The 19907-nt window shown below is 40.3% G+C and overlaps 1 protein-coding gene across 2 annotated transcripts in view; it reads left to right on the top strand.

The window, feature by feature from the left end:
- The window catches only part of OCA2 (OCA2 melanosomal transmembrane protein), a 495166-nt gene that overhangs the window by 201361 nt on the left and 273898 nt on the right, over positions 1-19907 (top strand). For both annotated transcript variants that reach the window (XM_003986906.5, XM_045058957.1), the window contains exons 16-18: positions 9953-10100; positions 12044-12101; positions 14627-14735. In XM_003986906.5, coding sequence (XP_003986955.3) covers positions 9953-10100; positions 12044-12101; positions 14627-14735 — 315 coding nt within the window. The remainder of the gene's footprint in view (positions 1-9952; positions 10101-12043; positions 12102-14626; positions 14736-19907) is intronic.

The following is a 19907-nucleotide window of genomic DNA, read 5'->3' as shown; positions in this document are numbered from 1 at the left end:
TAACTGACTGAGCCACCCAGGCGCCACATTCCTAGGTATCTTATGGGTTTTGGTGCAATTGTAAATGGGGTAAATTCTTTTATTTATCTTTCTACTGATTCATTGATGTATAGAAATGCAACATATTTCTTTACATTGATTTTATATCTTGTGACCCTCCAGCATTTGTGTATCACCGTTTTTTGGTAGAGTCTTTTAGGTTTCCTGTGTAGAGTATTATATCAACTGCAAATAGTGAAAGTTTGAGTTCTTCCTTGCTAATTTGGATGCCTTTTATTTATTTTTGTTGTCTGATTGCTAAGGCTAGAACTTCCAGTACTGTGTTGAATAACAGTGGTGAGCGTGGACATCCCTGTCTTGTTCCTAACTGTGGAGGAAAAGCTCTCAGTTTTTCCCCATTAAGGATGATATTAATTGCAGGTCTTCGGTATATAGCTTTTATTATGTTAAGGTATGTTCCCTCTATCCCTACCGTGTTGAGGTTTTTTTTTTTTTTCAAGAATGGATGCTGTATTTTGTCAAATGCTTTTTTTGCATCTACTGAGAGGATCATATGGTTCTTATCCTTTTCTGTATTAATGTGGTGCACCACATTGATTAATTTACAAATATTAAACCATCCCTGAAGTCCAGGAATAAATCCCACTAAGTCATGGTGAATAATTATTTTAATATACTTTTGGATTTGATTTGCTAGAATCTTGTTGAGAATTTTTTCATATGTGTTTATCAGGCATACTGGTCTGTAAATCTCATTTTTAGTGGGGTCCTTGATTTTGGAGTCAAGGTAATTCTGGCCTGTAGAATGGGTTTGGAAGTTTTCCCTCAATTTCTATTTTTGGAAAAGTTTGAGAAGAATAGGTATAAACTCTTCTTTAAATGTCTGGTAGAATTCCCCTTGGAAGCTCTCTGGCCCTGGACTTTTGTTTGTTGGGAGATTTTTGATTACTGTTTCAGTTACTTTGCTGGTTATGAGTGTGTTCAAATTTTCTATTTTTTTCTGTTTTATTTTTAGTAGTTTTTATGTTTCTAAAAATTTGTTCATTTCTTCCAGATTGCCCAGTTTGTAGGCATATATTTTTTTATAGTATTCTCTTATAATTGTTTGTATTTCTGTAGTGTTGGTTGTGATCTCTTCTCTCATTTGTGATTTTATCTATTTGGGTCCTCTCTCTTTCTTTTGGTAAGTATGGCTAGGAGTTTATCAATTTATCAATTTTGTTGATTCTTTCAAAGAACCAGCTCTTAGTTTTGTTGATTTGTTCTACTGTTTTTTTTGTTTGTTTCTATATTGTTTATTTCTGCTTTAATCTTTATTATTTCCCTTCTTATGTTGACTTTAGACTTTATTTGCTGTTCCTTTTCTATCTCCTTTAGGTGTAAGGTTAGGTTGTGTATTTGAGACTTTTTTTGCTCCTTGAGGTTTGCTACATCCCAAAGGTTTTGGACTGTTGTGTTTTCATTTTCATTGGCTTCCATATATTTTTTTACTTGCTCTTTAATTTCTTGGTTAACCCATTCATTTTTGGTAGAATGTTCTTTAACTTCCATGTATTTGAGGGCTTTCCAAATTTTTTCTTGTGGTTGATTTAAAGTTTTATAGTGTTGTGGTCAGAAAAGATGCTTGCTACATTCTCAATGTTTTTGTATTTGTTAAGGGCTGATTTGTGATCAAGTATGTAATATATTCTGGAGAATGTTCCATGTGCACTCGAGAAAGATGTGTATTCTGCTGCTTTAAGATGAAGTGTTCTGAATATATCTATGAAGTCCATCTAGTAGAGTGTATCATTCAAAGCCATTATTTCCTTGTTTATTTTCTGCTTAGATGATCTGTCCATTGCTATAAGTGGGGTGTTAAGTTCCCTACTATTATGTTATTATCAATGAATTTCTTTATGTTTGTTATTAACTGAATATATATTTGAGTGCTTTCAAATTGGGGGCATAAATATTTACAATTGTTAGATCTGCTTGATGGATGGACCCCTTAATTAGATATAATGCCCTCGCTGATCTGTGGTTACAGTTTTTATTTCAAAATCTAGATTGTCTGGGGGTGCCAGGGTGGCTCAGTCAGTTTGGTGGTTGACTTTGGCTTAGGTCATGATCTCACAGCTCATGGATTCGAGCCCCGTGTTGGGCTCTGTGCTGGTAGCTCAGAGCCTGGAGCCTACTTCAGATTCTGTGTCTTCCTCTCTCTCTGCCCCTCCCCCAATCACACTCTGTCTCTCTCTCTCAAAAATTAATAAACATTAACAAAAATTTTTTTATCTAGATTGTCTAAGTATAGCTACTCTGGCTTTCTTTTAATGTCTATTAGCATGATAGATGATTCTCTATCCCCTCACTTTCAATCTTCAGGTGTCTTTAGGTCTAGAATGAGTCTCCTGTAAGCAGCATATACATGTGTCTTATTTTTTTTAACCCATTCTGATACACTATTTGTTTTTATTGGAACATTTAGTGCATTTACATTCACAGTAATATTGATAGAGAAGAATTTAGTGCCATTGTATTGCCTGTAAGATTGGTGTTTCTGGTGATTTTCTCTGTTCCTTTCTAGTCTTTGTTGCTTTTGGTTTTTCCTTCCCACTCAAAGAGTCCACTTTAATATTTTTTGCAGAGCGGGTTTGGTGGTCACAAACTCCTTTAGTTTTTTGTTTGTCTGGGGAACTTTGATCTTTCCTTCTATTCTGAATGACAGCCTTGCTGGATAAAGTATTTCTGGCTGCATATTTTTCCCATTCAGCATGTTGAATATATCCTGCCACTCTCTTCTGGCCTGCCAGGTTTCTGTGGACAGATCTACTGCTAACCTGAATTTTCTTTCCTTGTAGGTGAGGGGTTTCTTTTTCCTTGCTGCTTTCCGGATTCTTTTCTTGTCCCTGTATTTTGCAAATTGTCCTATGATATATTTTGGCTTTGGCTGGCTTTTGTTTAATTTGATAGGAGTTCTCTGTGCCTCCAGGATTTAGATATCTAAGTCCTTCCCCAGATTAGGGAAGTTTTCAGCTATAAATTACTCAAGTAAACCTTCTGCCTCTTTTCTCTTTTTCTTCTGGGACTCCTATGATACCAATGTTATTATGCTTTCTAGAGTCACTGAGTTCTCTAAGTCTACATTCATGATCCAATACCTTTCTTTCCTTTTTTTTTCAGATTCATTATTTTTCATATTTTTCTCTTCTATATCACTATTTCATTCTTTTGCATCATCCTTCCTTGTCATTATAGTCAGTTGGTTTTGCATTTCAGTTATAGCATTTTAAAAAATTTTAGCCTGAGTACTTTTTAGATCTTTTATCTCTGTAATAAAGTATTGTTTAGTGTCTTCTATGCTTTTCTCAGGCCCAGCTAGTATCTTTGTGATTGTTGTTTTAAATTCTGGTTCAGGCATATTACTTATATCTGTTTTGATTAGATCCTTGGCTGCGACCTGTTCTTGTTCTTTCTTTTGCAGCGAATTCCTCTGTCTTGTCAGTTTTTCTAGGTCACTGTGTGTGTGTGTGTGTGTGTGTGTGTGTGTATGTTAGGAAAGCCTGTTATATTTTCTGCTCCTGAGAGTAATAACTATTTTAAAAAGAGGTCTTATACCGTCCAAGGCCTGGTGCTTCAGGAAGTGTTTCAGAGTTTGCACTCTGCTGTTATGTTTAGGATGCTTTTCCCCTCCAGTCAGTTCTCTGAAGAGTTTCTTCTTGCTTGCAGCTGGTGGGGGGGTGCAGGGGTCTAGGCATGTTTGACTTTGTTAGGTGTGTGGTGTTTTAACTAGGTGTGCTTTTGTCTGCTTGTCAAAATAAACCTGATCCTATTTCCACTAGAGCTGAAACTTTGCAGCATTCTACAATCAGTAGACTTGGTGCGTGTGAGGGTTTTGTGTCGGTCTTCTAGGTGAAGGGCCTGCTGTGTTGGTTCACAGGTTGACTTGCCCTAGTAAAGATGCACCTGCAGGGTGTAGTGGGGTGGGGCTTGGTGTAAGCAGCTCCAGCCTCCACTGGGGGTACTGTGTTGCTCACTGAAGTCTGTTAGTGCTGACAGATTGGGGAAAATGGCTTTGCCCCACACTTTCATCCTGGAGCAGGGAATCTGCTCCCACTGTTCTAGAAGCCCTCACAGAAGAGCGAGCAGTCTCCCTTTTTGTGTCCTTGGCTTCCATTAGAGCCCTGCCTTCACCTTGCCTGTGCCCAAGCTGTCTGCCTGCCAGGTGGCACAGTACTCCTGTGTTTTATCTCAGGCATGTGGCTGTTTTTCAAAAGTCCAAATTTTAGGGAACTGGTGCAGCATGGATCCATGCTGATCCTCTGGGGGAGGGTCTTGCCATGCTGCAGCTGGTTCTGGCTTGTCCCAGAAAAGCAGTTGCAGGATCGCACAGAGGCTCAGAATTTATGATAAAGTTCAGCAAAAAACAAGGCACCAAGGCTTGCTGCCCTCAGCAGATGTCTCTGTTCCTATGCTAATGAATGAGGCAGCATGTTGGCACCCTCCAACTCTTTTGTCCCCTGAGAGGCTGTGCCACCTCTCCCAAATGCACTCCAAGAAGGGGAATTGTCTTTCCTAGTGTGACCCAGGGGATCCTCAGACCCCACTGTCTGCTCCTAGGCCTCTGCCTTCCTTTCCAACAGGAGAACTGCTATGCCTGCCAGGCTCCATCTGGCAGTGGCATGGACTTCTAAAACTTCACACTTTGAGTTCTGCTGCTTGTAAAAACTTGTGATAATCAGCTGTTCCAGTTTTCTCAGGCAGTGGTTTTGGGGAAGTGTTTCTGTTGTGAAGTCCCCTGTGTGCTGCTTTCTCTCTGTTTATCTGCCTCTATTCTGTCTCCAAGATCAAGGCTCCCTCCCCTTCAGAGCACCCATGATTCTTTTCTCCCCAGAATCATGTCTCTGCACCTACCACCTTCCACAATGTGGTTTCTTTTCTCACTCTAGTTTTACAGTTTATTCTCTCAGGATTCAGATTGATTTCTTGGGTGTTTGGAATGATTTGATATCTGTCTAGCTTTTTGAGGATAAGGCAAGCATAGGGTCCCCCTATTGAGCCACAATCTTAAATCCTCTCTTATCTCTGCTTTTCTCTGATGGGTCTGGTTAGAGTTTTATTAATTTTATTGATCTCAGGAACTAGGTTCTGATTATATAGATTTTTCTCTAAATCTTTCTCTTTTAATGATTTATACTCTGATATTTATTATCTTCTTACTCTGAGATTATTTACTCTTCTTTTTCTAGTTTCTTAAAGTAGAGGTTGAAGTTATTAATTTTGTATATATCTTCTTTTCTAATATAGGTGTTCAGTGCTCTAAATTTCCTTCCAGGTACTACTTTAGTGACCTCCTACCAATTTTTGTATGTTTTGTTTCATTTCCATCCAGTTCAAATTACTTTCTAATTTCCCTTTTGATTGATTTGATCCTTGGGTATTTTAGAAGTGCTTATTTACCACATATTTGGAGAATTTCCAATTACCTAAATTAATTTAAGAGTGACCAGAGAATATACTTGGTAAAACTTGAATCTTTTTAAACTATTAAGATGGTTTTATGGCTAGAATGTCTAGCCTTGTAGATATTCTGTATGTACCAGAAGAGAGTATGTATTCTGCTGTTGTTGGGTGAAATTTTGTCAATATGGTCGATTAGGTCAAGTTGGCTGATAAAATTATTCAAGTCTTCTATATTCTTGCTGGTTTTATTTTTTAAAATATTTTAGGGGCGCCTGGGTGGCGCAGTCGGTTAAGCATCCGACTTCAGCCAGGTCACGATCTCGCGGTCCGTGAGTTTGAGCCCCGCGTCAGGCTCTGGGCTGATGGCTCAGAGCCTGGAGCCTGTTTCCGATTCTGTGTCTCCCTCTCTCTCTGCCTCTCCCCCGTTCATGCTCTGTCTCTCTCTGTCCCAAAAATAAATAAACGTTGGAAAAAAAATTAAAATATTTTAAACCTTTATTTATTTTTGAGAGAGAGAGAGACAGAGACAGAGACAGAGACAGAGACAGAGACAGAGACAGAGTGTGAGTGGCGTAGGAACAGAGAGAGAGGGAGACACAGAATCCGAAGCAGGCTCCAGACTCTGAGCTGTCAGCACAGATCCCGACCTGGGACTCGAACTCATGAACCGTGAGATCATGAATGGAGCCAAAGTCAGACACTTAACCAAGTGAGCCACCCAGGTGCCCCTATTCTTGCTGATTTTCTATCCATTTATTCAATAAATTACTGAGAGATGAAAATAGAAATCTCTAATTATGATTGTGGATTTGTCTATTTCTCTTTACAGTTATGATTTTTGCTTTATATATTTCAAAATTCTGTTATTAGGGTACATAACATTTGGGATTATTTCCTCTTGAAGATTTAGCACCTTTATCGTTATAAGGTGACCTTCCATATCTATATTCATATTCTTGCTCTGACATCTATTTTGTTGTTAATGTAGCAATTCCAGATTTCTCTTGGCTGGTTGTAGGGTAGTATATCTTTTCCATTCTTTTATCTCTATATTTAAAGTGAATTTCTTGGAAGTGGCTAACAGTTGGGTCTTGATTTTTTTTATCCAATTCCTGATAATCTCTCTTTTAATTGGTACGTTTAGATTATATTTAACATGATTAATAATATGATTAAAGTGTATCATCATGTTATTTTCTATTTGTGCCTTCTCTTCTTTATCCTTTCCCCTTCATTTTATGCTTTATTTTGAATTGATTGAATATTTAAAAATATTTCATTTTATCTTTTCTTTTTGCTGTTACATTTTTTTGGCTATAGTTGTGTTTTGTGAATTTAGTGATAGTTATACTACTAACTTCAAGTGATACTGCTTAACATAAACTATAAGAAACTATAAGAAAATTACAGTAGTATAATTCCATTTCTCAACTCCTGGCCTTGGCATCTTCCCCTGAAACTCATCATTTGGAGCTGGATGACCCTCCTCTAGGCATTCTGGCAGTCCCCAGATCCTGTGAGAGAGCACATCCCACATGGTAATGTCTTCACCTTTTTGTACCATGTATATGGTAACCCCAAGTAATGCTATAAGAGGTTGGTTGAAAAGCTCAGGAAGATAGGGACAGGAGGTAATCAGAGAGGTGGATATTAGACATCTGATGATATCTCCTGGTCAGGGGCCAGTGTGGAAAAGGTAAGAGCTTATATAGCGGGTCAGAGCTCACAAAAGCACTTGCCATTTGAGGATCTAGAGTCTTTCCTGTAGACCTTTGGCTTTATTCTGCAAGCCATGGTAAACCAATTTGAAAGAAGGAATCTATCTGTCTGTCTGTATATCTGCTACCCTATCTTTCTAGATAGACCAGCCTAGATAGATTTATCTTCCTAGAAGATAGGTAAATATAAAGATAGATAAAGATAGATAAAGTGTCTTCTTTCTATATATCTATCTATGTAACTGTATCTGTCTATATATATCTATCTATAAAATAGATAGAATAAGCAGTGTTTTATGACTAACCGTGGGTGGATTGGTAGGAAGTGACTCCAGTTAGAGGTTACTGAGGAGGAATCAGAGTCAGTAAGTGTGAGGAGATGAGGTCTGGACAAACTGATGACCTGAGACAGGAACAAGTGGACCCTGTAAGAACTATACCAGTATATCCTTAACTGTTTTTGTGGCCAGTACTGCCCTAGTTCATGTTTACTTATGACATATCTTATATCTCTTTCTAACTTGTTGGAGACCAATCCTGTAACTTATTAATTTTTATCCTTTAGCATCTAGCATGGTATCTGACATGCTCAATAATGTCAGTGTAGAAATAGTGAAGAATGACATTGATAAGACCCAAATGATGTTTCGGGCTCACATACCTGGAAGATGAATGATGTCGTATAAAAACTAAGAAAGTGAGAGGAGAGAGAGTTTTGTGGAGGGAAGATGGAATGTTTACCTGTGAACCTGACAGCACAAGATGCAGAGGGCAATTTCAAGTAGCCCATTGAAACCATAGTCTTAGAGCTTAGCAGAGAAGAGAGGGTGTGGAGATGGCAGAAGAGGTGTGGAGGAAGCCTGAGAACTGAGGAGCAAATGCACTTGGGTTCTGGGTACAGGCAGTGAGCTTCCTTTCCCTGGGCAAAATCTCTCAACTAAATTCCTTGATAAGTGATGATGTATTTCATTCCAAAATGATGAAAACAAAAGTATACTACCTAAGGATTCATGCATGGGGATTATCTGGGGACAATAGCTCCTCCTGTTCGATTTGATACATTAGAAGGCAGCTAGGCTCTAGGTGTACACAAAGGGGCTGAGGCTGCGTCTGGAAAGGACGCCTGCAGAAAGGAGCCCTGGGGACCTGGAAGGCCAGTTCCACGGATGCAGCAGTGACTCCCAGGCTCTGCTTCTCCACACATCGATGGGGAGAGACCCCACAGCCGTCATTGCATGGACTAGCCTCAGAGACTAGCCATGCTCTTGTTTAGCTCTTTAAAGTTGATCCACTTGGGAAAGTGACCATCACCTATGCCTTGAAAGACAGGCTGGAAAGTCTCTGTACTTTATGGATGGGCTTTGAATGATATCTTCTGTGTAATGTGGTTCACACCATTGGATGAAACACCTTCACTGAAGCCTCTGCATGACCTCATCTCTCCTTTCCTGTCCCTGTGTGATATTTTTGTGCTCAGTCATTCAGAAGTCTATTCGATTTTCTCCTCCTCCTCCTGTTCCTCCTTTTAATGTTATCATAACCTCATAGGTTGTTTAATGAGATGTGAGGCACTCTGAAAGGAAATTACAGATATGTTTCTCTGAAGAAGATTTTGAATTATACCCAAGTTTATTTATTTTTTATTTTGGCAAACTACAAAGTGTCAATATGAACTGAATGAAAACACATTACACAGCTTAGTTCCAAAGAGTTGTCATCTTTGTAAGGCTAGGTCTTTAGAGAAAAGCGTGTGTTAACTGAAATAGTTTTAGTGCCCCTATTCTCTCCCACTTCTCTTTTCTGAATCTTGATGCAATTTGCAATAGCTCTGCCACATAGTAGGTAATCAACTCTTGTGTACTGAATAGAGGGGGCTTAAACAGTGGTGTTTTCCTAGTCACTAAACCACAAGTACGTGCTACTTCTCAGTATTTAGATAATGGGCCTGCCTTGCCTCTGCTCTGAGCTAGTTGTCAAGTGCTCTAGTCCTGCTTCAAAGGGTTCTGTCTTTTTCATCTTGAATTCTTGTGATATGAGGTATAGTACATTGCACATAAGAGGTGATTGATGAAAATACTGTTATTCCTTATATTTTTTGGTGGATATTTGGAGAAATTTCTGTAGCACCTTTAACTGTAAAATAGAGGTTAAGTATAAATTTTCATAAAAGATTTTGATATTTTAGGAGCCAATGAATTGACAATTCATTTATCTTTTCTATACCAGAAAATGTCTGAAATGATGAGTAAAATTTGCCTCATTCTATTAATTTGAGCATTACATAAGTTTGTCTAAGTTTCTCTCACCTGTGTTCTTTCACAGATGCAAGCTCAGCTTGGAGGCCTGGTCAGGAGGCAGGGCATTCACTACCTCCTGCTCTTATCAGATGCCTTCCTGCTGAGAACTACACTTGTATCTTCCATGTTCACTAGATCTACTTCAATGATTAGGCAGTGTCTGGATTTTGGCTGAGAGATCGAAACTCCTGGCTGTAAGAAATAATTCCCTGGGAGGGGAAAAGTATGTTGGGTGATAGCATTGATATGTATATTCAAGAATTTATTTCTCACCAAAATCACATTACTTTGCATCCATGGCAATTTTTTAATGTGGGCTTTGTCTCCTGGTTCTATTACAATAACACGAATGCTAAGTCACTGCTTTGGTTTGGTTCTTGGTTATTTGTGTATCATCAGGTATATGTTTCATAGTCTTGGAAGGTTGTGAGGAGTAGGTGCCTGCTGATGTCTGAGGTGGTGGGACACTCAAGCCTTGGCTTTTCTTTCCTGCAGAACTGAAGCACGAGATCCACGTCTGGCGCCTGACTGCGCAGCGCATCAGCCCGGCCAGCCGAGAGGAAACAGCGGTTCGGGGCCTGCTCCTGGGGAAGGTGCAGGCACTGGAGCACCTGCTGGCCCGAAGGCTGCATACCTTTCACAGGTACCAAGCCAGGACCCTGCTTGGGCTACTCTTGGTTTATAGCAGTGGCTCTCAATTTTACCAGTTGTGCTCAATGGTTGAATTGTATCAATAACCTATTTACTACCACCCCCCACCCATGGTGTCTAAATGTCATACAATGTACAAGTCAAGTAAGTTAAAATGATGCTTCTTCAGAGTACTTCATGGTACTACAAAATAGTAACACTAGCTTCATGCCAATGAAGCTGTGTAAGTCTCTTGTGGCACATTATTTTGTCTAGCCTCACTTACATCTCTGGAATATGTTCTGGTACCAGCCCCAGTTTAAGGATGAGATAACTGAGGCTCAGAGAATTTGAGCAACTTGTCTAGGGTTCTACAGCTAGGAAAGAGTGACACTGGGGATTGAATCCACACTCAAGCACTGCCTGTCACACCTTCACACATAACACTTGTTCTATAACAAGAATCAAAAACAATTAATATAACAAATTAACAAAATACTCTCCCAGTAGTTGATTTTCAGGGACCTCAAAGTACTTAAGTCCTACTCAATTCATTTCCTGTTATTTGCTTTTAATCAAAGCTGATATGTAAAAATGAAGGGATGAATTTTTCCTCCAACTCTGATGAGGTGCTGAGTTCCAACCTGTCTTCAATTTGGGAGAGCTGATAGAAGAAGCAGGAGCATATCTACCCTTCAGGGACATTGAATCATTACTGCCACAGAGATGGGAGCTGGGCTAGAATGAGGAGTCTGTCAAGGCAAGGAAATGCCTGTGAATGTAGTGTGAATGATCTTACATGTTGCAGTTTGCTGAAAGCAGCCCTGTATTCCTGGGCTGATGACAGGAGCTGGGTGTGGTGACTGTGCTGACCCTTGAGGGTCATCCAGTATGGTCTTGAAGCCTGTTATTTTAGTGGGGGCAGGAGGAAGGCTACAGGGAATGTGTGGAATCTTACTCTCTTCAGCAAAGTGCTGTCTCAGCTCCATCCTAGCCTAGGACCAACCTCCACCAGGTGGTGCTTGGGAAGCAGGACCTCGTGTCCTGAGGCTCCAGGAGGGCCCTGAATTGCAGGCTGGGGACCAACTTCCACCACAGGCATAGATCTTAAAAGGAGAAACTTTGTAAATGAAAGATGCTGGCTCTGCAGATTTTGTTTGTATGTATTATTTTAAAAAATTGTCTTCAGGATTTGCCTGCATCTGCTGTGATTTCCTTTAGGGTCTGTTCTGGCTGTGTAGTCAGCCTCTTTTGATACTTGTGGCATATAAGTGCTCATAAAACTAAATTCTCCACAGTATAGCTCTTTTTCCTGGTTAGTAGGGAAGAAAATAAAGCAGAAATTGTGGACTGTTAGGAAAGGTTAAAAGGGAAAGGCATGTTGGAACAAATGAGGGTGACTGAATCAGATCAGACGTTCCCATGACCAGAGGAGAGAGAAGCACACATAAGTTCTTTAAAATTGATTTCCATTGATAAAAATCACCACTAAAGCAAGTGGAATTTCTTTAATGTTTTTTCCTTTAATAAGTTTGGTAGTCAATATAAAATAACTTCATTTTGAAAAAAAGTATAGGAAAATAGAAAGTAAAAAGAGAAAAACAAAAGTATCTTACTGTCATCCCCCTCATTCACATTTTGGTCAGTATTCTTCTGACATTCCTTGTGCTCATGCTCACACATACACATGCTTGCACACTTGCTTCCTTAACATTCCATTCATTTCCTGTATTACTTTTCTTCGGAAATACAGAAATATATTTTCCAATCCATAAACCCAAGTTCACTGGTCACCTTCAATGACTAGGTGTGCCCAGTATGTGGCCAAATCAGGCATCACTTAGTGCCTGGTATCTAGGCCAAAGGTCCATGCTAAACATACGCTGACTGCTGCCTTGCTGATCTCACTGCTCAGTAGCTCCAGGAAAATAATGAGACTGCCTTTTTCTCTTTTAGACAAATCTCACAGGAAGATAAAAATTGGGAGACCAATATCCAGGAGCTCCAGAAAAAGGTACTGTGGTTTATTCTCTCAGGGTTTCTGAATCACCTTTTGCTTCACAAAAGTTAAGACTGAAAGTAATTTCTCTTTTTATTCCTATAGTTGTACACAAGACATGAGTTATTTCTAGGAATAAATGGGAAAAATCATTTTCCAGGCATGATAGGCCTATTTTGTCCTGAAATGGAAAAGTTAAAATTTTTAAATACCCTTTGAGATAGAGTGGCCCTTTCTATGGTTAATGCAGCTGCAGAGAAAGTTGGCTGGGTGCCTGAGGTTCTTGCAGCTCTTCCTGATCCTAAAAGGCAGGTCTTATGGTTCCCATTGTGTGGATGAGGAGATTGAGGCAGAAACAGATGAGGCATGCAGTGTGAGATGGAACAGCTTTAGGGACAAAGATGGAGTGTGTGGTGTACATTCTCTCATATGGCTCTGACTTCTGGTGGGCTGTAGCTTTTGAGTTCTGTTGCTAATTTTCCTGCTTTAACAGACCTTTTTTTTAGCCTATCTGAGAACACAGTGCCCCTCTCCTAGCTGAGAGAACTCTGCTCCAGATCTGCTGGGAGACATTTATATCTTTTTGAAATTTCAAATCCAGGTAGTTTCTTTCCTAGGGAGAGATTGATTACCCACTTTCTTATTATGATAGGAACATTTTGTCCCTTTATAAAGAAATTTAGGTATGGTGGTCCTGATGGGTAATGTGTCCTTTGGGTCTCTCTTCCCAATCTCTGCACCACTGAGATGGTTGGGGTTAGGAAAGGAGGGTGTGGCTATGACACTTTTCTGGGCCCCAGGTTTATGCAGATCCTGCTTGCTTTGCTAGACCATGTAGTGCTGGCTGTGAATTAGGGAAAAGATTGTGTATCTCTCTGTGTACGAGGTAGATGAGTATTGAAGAGAGGTGGAAGGGAAAAACAAGGAGCTTGTATTAAATGAAAGAGTTCTTACTGTGATAGCTCCAGAAAGGCAAAAGGAGAAAATTTGACAGACACTAAAAATAACAGATAGGAATACATTTTGGATCATTTCCGCTTACACCAACAAAATGATGCTGGAATGTTCTTTGATCTTCCTGCTCCCTCCATTCCCAATCCTAGAACTGCCCATGGTAATACCTACGTTCTATAATTAACATGGCTGCATGGAGGGTTTATAGTGCCTCCCCTTACAACAAGTGAGGGGCCATGTCCTTTTCCTCCTAATTCACCATCATAGACTCATCTAGCCAAACTGGCCTTCTTTGGAAGTGGGAAGGAGAAGATGAGTAGGGGCCAGTTGAGCCACAAGCTTTGGCAGTGGGTGGGGAAGGAAGAGATAATCAGGAGGTGGCCCACATGATTCGTGAGCAGGGGGCTAGGGACTGCAGACAGAGCCAATGTAACATGTAAGAATATGCTTGCAGTTTTTATGACAGCAGCTTTAACTGTATGAGTAGAGAAATCCAGAGAGAAAATCTATACCTATACACACATCTATCTCCGTATCTCTATACCTATACCTGTACCATCTTTCTGTACTTCTATCTCTATCCATATGTATACCCATAAATATCTGTCACTGTCTCTCCCTTTCTATCCATATATACACATCCATGTCTATATCTATCTAATTCTAGATATACATAGACAGATGTGCTGGCAGGACCATACTTAGGAAAGGACATGGCATAGTTGTCAGTTCACATGGTAGAGCATGATTCACATAGGGGCCTGTATGGGTAGGGCATGATGACCCAGGGCTCATCTGTGCCAGTTTTCCTGGATCTCTTCCCTTTCCCCAACTCCACACAGCTGTTGCTTTTGGGGCACAGCACCCTCTGGGGACCTCACCCCATCTTACTCTGTGACTCAGGCCCACTTAAAGGAGGTATAGTACCTTCATTAACCATTTAAGGTTAATGAAGGTACTATAGAGTTTTCTGTCACCTCCCGTCACCCCTGAGCGACTCTACAGGCTACCAATGATGTCATCTTGATGGCTATGAGACTGCCAAGTGTCTTCCAGAGTCCCTGTGAACATGAAAGGATATAGTAGGAGCCTTCAGCAGGAGTCATATACTGCATGAATATGTTAACCTCGGTGCCACCATGAACAGGGATTTGTGTAATAGGAGGAAAGTTGAATTAAAAGGATGTGAGCATGTAGCACCTGTGGAAATGTGTGGCCAGGTCCTTGGAAGTTACATGTTGTTTCCCCAGTGGTTTTGCCAACGTCTAACCTAATTCTTGTGGTGTATCTGGGAGCACTTTCTGCATCATATTGATAAGCTATTTAGTCAGGTGTTTTATAAAAGGATTGTCCTATGCTTTAACTTTATTGTGTTTATTTTTTAATAAAGGTTTTGAATGCTGTAATTCCAAATCTGTAGTTTTCTTTATAATGCATCACCTTATCATCTTCTTTGAAGTTCAAGATGTTGTATTTTTCATCTTAAGGAGAAAATTGTAGTGATTCAAGACATGTAGGATGATGGACACATTGCAGGAAACAGAAGATTGTACCTAGTAAATGAGTTGTGTTTTTCTCTCTTACAGCACAGGATATCAGACAGGATTCTGCTCACCAAATGCCTGATGGTGTTGGGATTTGTTATCTTCATGTTCTTTCTCAATTCATTTGTTCCTGGTGTTCATCTTGATCTTGGTGAGTCTAATTTTTTGTTACCTTTTGTCTATAGGCTTTGCAATTGCTATCACAGTCTGGAAGGGAAGATTTCAAAGCTTGTTCCCAGACATTGGTCATGAGGGTGAGATGGAGGGTGGCCATCTTTGATAGAAAAAAGGAAACCTTTATCCACTACCTTTCCTTTTGTTTTCTGGAAGAAAGGGAATGAGAGAGAGAGAGAGAGAGAGAGAGAGAGAGAGAGAGAGAGAGAGATTCCTCTCCAGCCCCTAGTGTCTTAGTGCATGGGTCCTCGGCCCCTCCAGGGTTTAACATTAGAAGAAATATGGAGTAGATATTATCATCTTTCTCATACTTGATAACCAGATCTTTAAACTGTTGCTTGAGAAGCACTTCAGAAGAGATGGGAGGTCACATCAACAAGGTCAGAGTCCTACAGTTTGTGCAACTTGACATGAGGATTAGATGAGTACTGAAAGGGCCAGAGGAGTGCAAAAGGCCTATACAACCCCCTGTTCCCTATGGTGCCCCCGTTTTCCCCACACAGCAGAACCTGTTCTCCCACCCTTTCCCATATGTTGCTTGCTTTCACAGTGCTGTGGCTCTCCCTTTCCATTTCTCAAGCCCTGTGTCAAGGTTGTAGGGCCTGTTCCCACTTGAGATATGACTGTCTTGAAAATTGAGCTCACCAGATATCTTGTTAACTCTGGCATCTTTCCACTCTTCATCAATATTTTCCACATTCCTTAGGTTTTGTTTTGTTTTTTTTTTTACTGATTTAACAGTTCTCTCTATTGTTGCTATTACTTAAAACAAAACAAAACAAAACCCAAACCACTTCCAAAATGTACTTCATGGTAGGGAACTTTAGAAGAAGGTGGCATAGGAGGACACTGGGCTCACCTTGTCCTGCTGATCACTTAGATTCCACCCACACCTGCCTAAATAACCAAGAACACTGCCAGAAGACTAGCAGAATGGACTCTATGGAGCCAAGCATAGACAAGAGGCCCACAGAAGAGGGTAGGAAGGGTAGAGAGGTGGTGTGCACTACATGGACTGACAAGAGGGAGCTGGGGTGGTGGAGGGGCAGCCCACCCAGCAAGGTGGAATCCCCAAGTCTGGCTTGCAAAAGTGGAGGGTCTGGACTGCATGAATTCTGACAGCCAGAGGAACTTAAATCTGGAATGTTATAAGTCAACAGCTCTGCTTGGAGAGCGGGAGGGCAAGAGGACACCGGGAGGGAGAGGTGTTGAACCCTGGAAGAGAGAGCTCAGCTCAACGGGGAACAGAGGTGTGAGCCAGTGCCATCTACCTCTCCCATCCCCCAGCCAAAAACCCAAAGGGAACCTGTTCACCAAATGGGCATGGGTCGGCCTCTCTCCTGGTGCTGCAGGGCCCCTCCCGCAGGGAACCACCAAAGGCAAAGCGAGCTGATCCTGCCCCTCCCACCCCTGTGCACCTTGTGGATCCACCCCAGCTAATATGCCAGATCCCCTCAAAGCAACACCACAAGCCTGGCATGTGCAAGAGGCCCAGACAGGGGCCACACCACTCCACAGTGAGTCCTGCCCCTAAGAGAGGGGAAGTTAAGGTACACACCAGTCTGACTGTGGCCCAGCAGTGGGCTGGGGACAGACATCAGGTGTGACTATGGCCCCGCCGACCAACACAAGCTACTCCAGACAGCACAGGGGAAGTGCCCTGCAGTTTTGTGCCACACCAGGGACTATCCACAATGATGAAATGGAAGAATTCTCCTCAAAAGAAACTCCAGGAAGTAGCGACAGCTAATGAATGGATCAAAAACGATTTAAGCAATATAACGGAACAAGAATTTAGAATAATAGTCATAATATTAATCGCTGGGCTTAAAAAGGGTATAGAGGACAGCAGAGAATCTCTTGCTACAGAGATCAAGGGACTAAGAAATAGTGTCATTAAAAATAATATAAATGAGGTGCAAAATAAAATGGAGGTGACCACAGCTCGGATTGAAGAGGCAGAGGAGAAAATAAGTGAATTAGAAGATAAAATTATGGAAAAAGAGGAAGCTGAGAAAAAGAGATAAAAAAATCCAGGAGTATGAGGGGGAGAATTAGGGAACCAAGTGGTGCAATAAAATGCAACAATATCCATATAATAGGAATTCCAGAAGAGGAAGAGAGAGAGAAAGGGGCTGAAGGTGTACTTGAACAAATCATGGCTGAGAACTCTCCTGATCTGGGGAAGGAAAAAGGCATTGAAATCCAAGAGGCACAGAGAACTCCCTTCAGACATAACCTGAAATGATCTTCTGCACGACATATCATAGGGAAACTGGCAAAATACAAGGATAAAGAGAAAATTCTGAAAGCAGCTAAGGATAAACATGCTCTAAAATATAAAGGGAGACTGAAAAGACTAGTGGCAGACCTATCTACTGAAACTTGGCAGGGCAGAAAGAAATGGCAGGAAATCTTCAATGTGATGAACAGGAAAAATATGCAGCCAAGAATCTTTTATGCAGCAAGTCTGTCATTTAGAATAGAAGGAGAGATAAAGGTCTTCCCAAACAAACAACAATTGAAGGAATTCATCACCACTAAACCAGCCCTATAAGACATCCTAGGGGGGATTCTGTGAGTGAAATGTTGCAAGGACCACAAAGTACCACAGGCATCACTACAAGCATGAAATCTGCAGATATCACAATGACTCTAAACCCATAACTTTCTATAATAACACTGAATGTAAATGGACTAAATGCTCCAATCAAAACACATAGGGTATCAGAATGGATAAAAACAAGACTCATCTATTTGTTGTCTACAAGAGACTCATTTTAGACCTGAAGACACCTTCAGATTGAAAGTGGAGAACTATCTATCATGCTACTGGAAGTCAAAAGAAATCTGGAGTAGCCATACTTATATCAGACAAACTAGACTTTAAATTAAAGGCTTTAACAAGGGATGAAGAAGGGCATTATATAATAATTACAGAGTCTATTCCTTAAGAAGAGCTAACAATTATAAATGTCTATGTGCCAAATATGGGAGCCCCCAAATATATAAAACAATTAATCACAAACATAAGCAAACTTATTGATAAGAATGTGGCAATTGCAGGGAACTTTAATACTCCACTTACAGTAATGGATAGATCATTTAGTCACAGGATCAATAAAGAAACAAGGGCCCTGAATGATACATTGGATCAAATGGACTTGACAGATATATTTAGAACTCTGCATCCCAAAGCAACAGAATATACTTTCTTCTCAAGTGCATGTGGAACATTCTCCAAGAAAGATCACATACTGACTGGGTCATAAAACAGCCCTTCATAAGTATAAAAGAATTGAGATCATACCATGCACACTTTCAGACCACAATGCTATGAAGCTTGAAATCAACCACAGGAAAAAGTCTGGAAAACCTCCAAAAGCATGGAGGTTAAAGAACACCCTACTAAAGACTGAATGGCTCAACCAGGGAATCAGAGAAGAAATTTTAAAAAAATATGGAAACAAATGAAAATGAAAATACAACAATCCAAATGCTTTGGGATGCAGCAATAGCAGTCCTGAGAGGAAGATACATTGCAATCCAGGCCTATCTCAAGAAACAAGAAAAATCCCAAATACAAACTCTAAGAGCACACCTAAAGGAAATAGAAGCAGAACAGCAAAGACAGCCTAAACCCAGCAGAAGAAGACAAATAATAAAGATCAGAGCAGAAATAAACAATATAGAATCTAAAAAAACGGTAGCGCAGATCAATGAAACCGAGAATTGTTGTTGTTGTTGTTTTTTAATAAACAAAATTCATAAACCTCTAGCCAGGCTTCTCAAAAAGAAAAGGGAGAGGACCCAAATAGTTAAAATCATGAATGAAAATGGAATTGTTACAACCAATCCCTCAGAAAGACAAGCAATTATCAGGGAATACAAGGAAAAATTATATGCCAACACACTGGACAACCTGGAAGAAATGGACAAATTCCTAAACACCCACACACGTCCAAAACTCAATCAGGAGGAAACAGAAAGCTTGAACAGACCAATAACCAGCGAAGAAATTGAATCAGTTGTCAAAAATCTCCCAACAAATAAGAGTCCAGGACCAGATGGCTTCCCTGGGGAATTCTACCAGACATTGAAAGCAGAGATAATACCTATCCTTCTCAAGCTATTCCAAAAAAATAGAAAGGGAAGCAAAACTTCCAGACTCATTCTATGAAGCCAGAGTTACTGTGATTCCTAAACCAGACAGAGACCCAGTAAAAAAAGAGAACTACAGGCCAATGTCCTTGATGAATATGGATGCAAAAATTCTCAATAAGATACTAGCAAATCGAATTCAACAGCTGATAAAAAGAATTATTCACCATGATCAAGTGGGATTCATTCCTGGGATGCAGGGCTGGTTCAACATTCACAAATCAATCAACGTGATAATTCACATTAATAAAAGAAAAGATAAGAACCATATGATCCTGTCAATAGATGCAGAAAAAGCATTTGACAAAATTCAGCATGCTTTCTTAATAAAAACCCTTGAGAAAGTCGGGATAGAAGGAACATACTTAAACATCATAAAGCCATTTATGAAAAGCCCACAGCTAACATCATCCTCAATGGGGAAAAACTGAGAGCTTTTTCCCTGAGATCAGGAACACTACAGGGATGTCCACTCTCACTGCTGTTGTTTATTTTTTTTTTTTAATTTTTTTTCAACGTTTTTATTTATTTCTGGGACAGAGAGAGACAGAGCATGAACGGGGAAGGGGCAGAGAGAGAGGGAGACACAAATCAGAAACAGGCTCCAGGCTCCGAGCCATCAGCCCAGAGCCTGACACGGGGCTCGAACTCACGGACCGCGAGATCATGACCTGGCTGAAGTCAGACGCTCAACCGACTGCGCCACCCAGGCGCCCCATTTTTTTTTAAATTTTTTTCAACGTTTTTATTTATTTCTGGGACAGAGAGAGATCACTGCTGTTGTTTAACATAGTGTTGGAAGTTCTAGCATCAGCAATCAGACAACAAAAGGAAATCAAAGGCATCAAAATTGGCAAAGATGAAGTCAAGCTTTAACTTTTTGCAGATGACATGATATTATACATGGAACATCCAATAGACTCCACCAAAAGTCTGCTAGAACTGATACATGAATTCAGCAAAGTCACAGGATACAAAATCAAAGTAC

Source organism: Felis catus, chromosome B3 (genome assembly GCF_018350175.1).
Source record: "Felis catus isolate Fca126 chromosome B3, F.catus_Fca126_mat1.0, whole genome shotgun sequence".
Classification (NCBI taxonomy): domain Eukaryota; kingdom Metazoa; phylum Chordata; class Mammalia; order Carnivora; family Felidae; genus Felis; species Felis catus.
The sequence above is the reverse complement of the archived record's forward strand: the minus strand, read 5'-3'. Positions and strand labels throughout refer to the sequence as shown.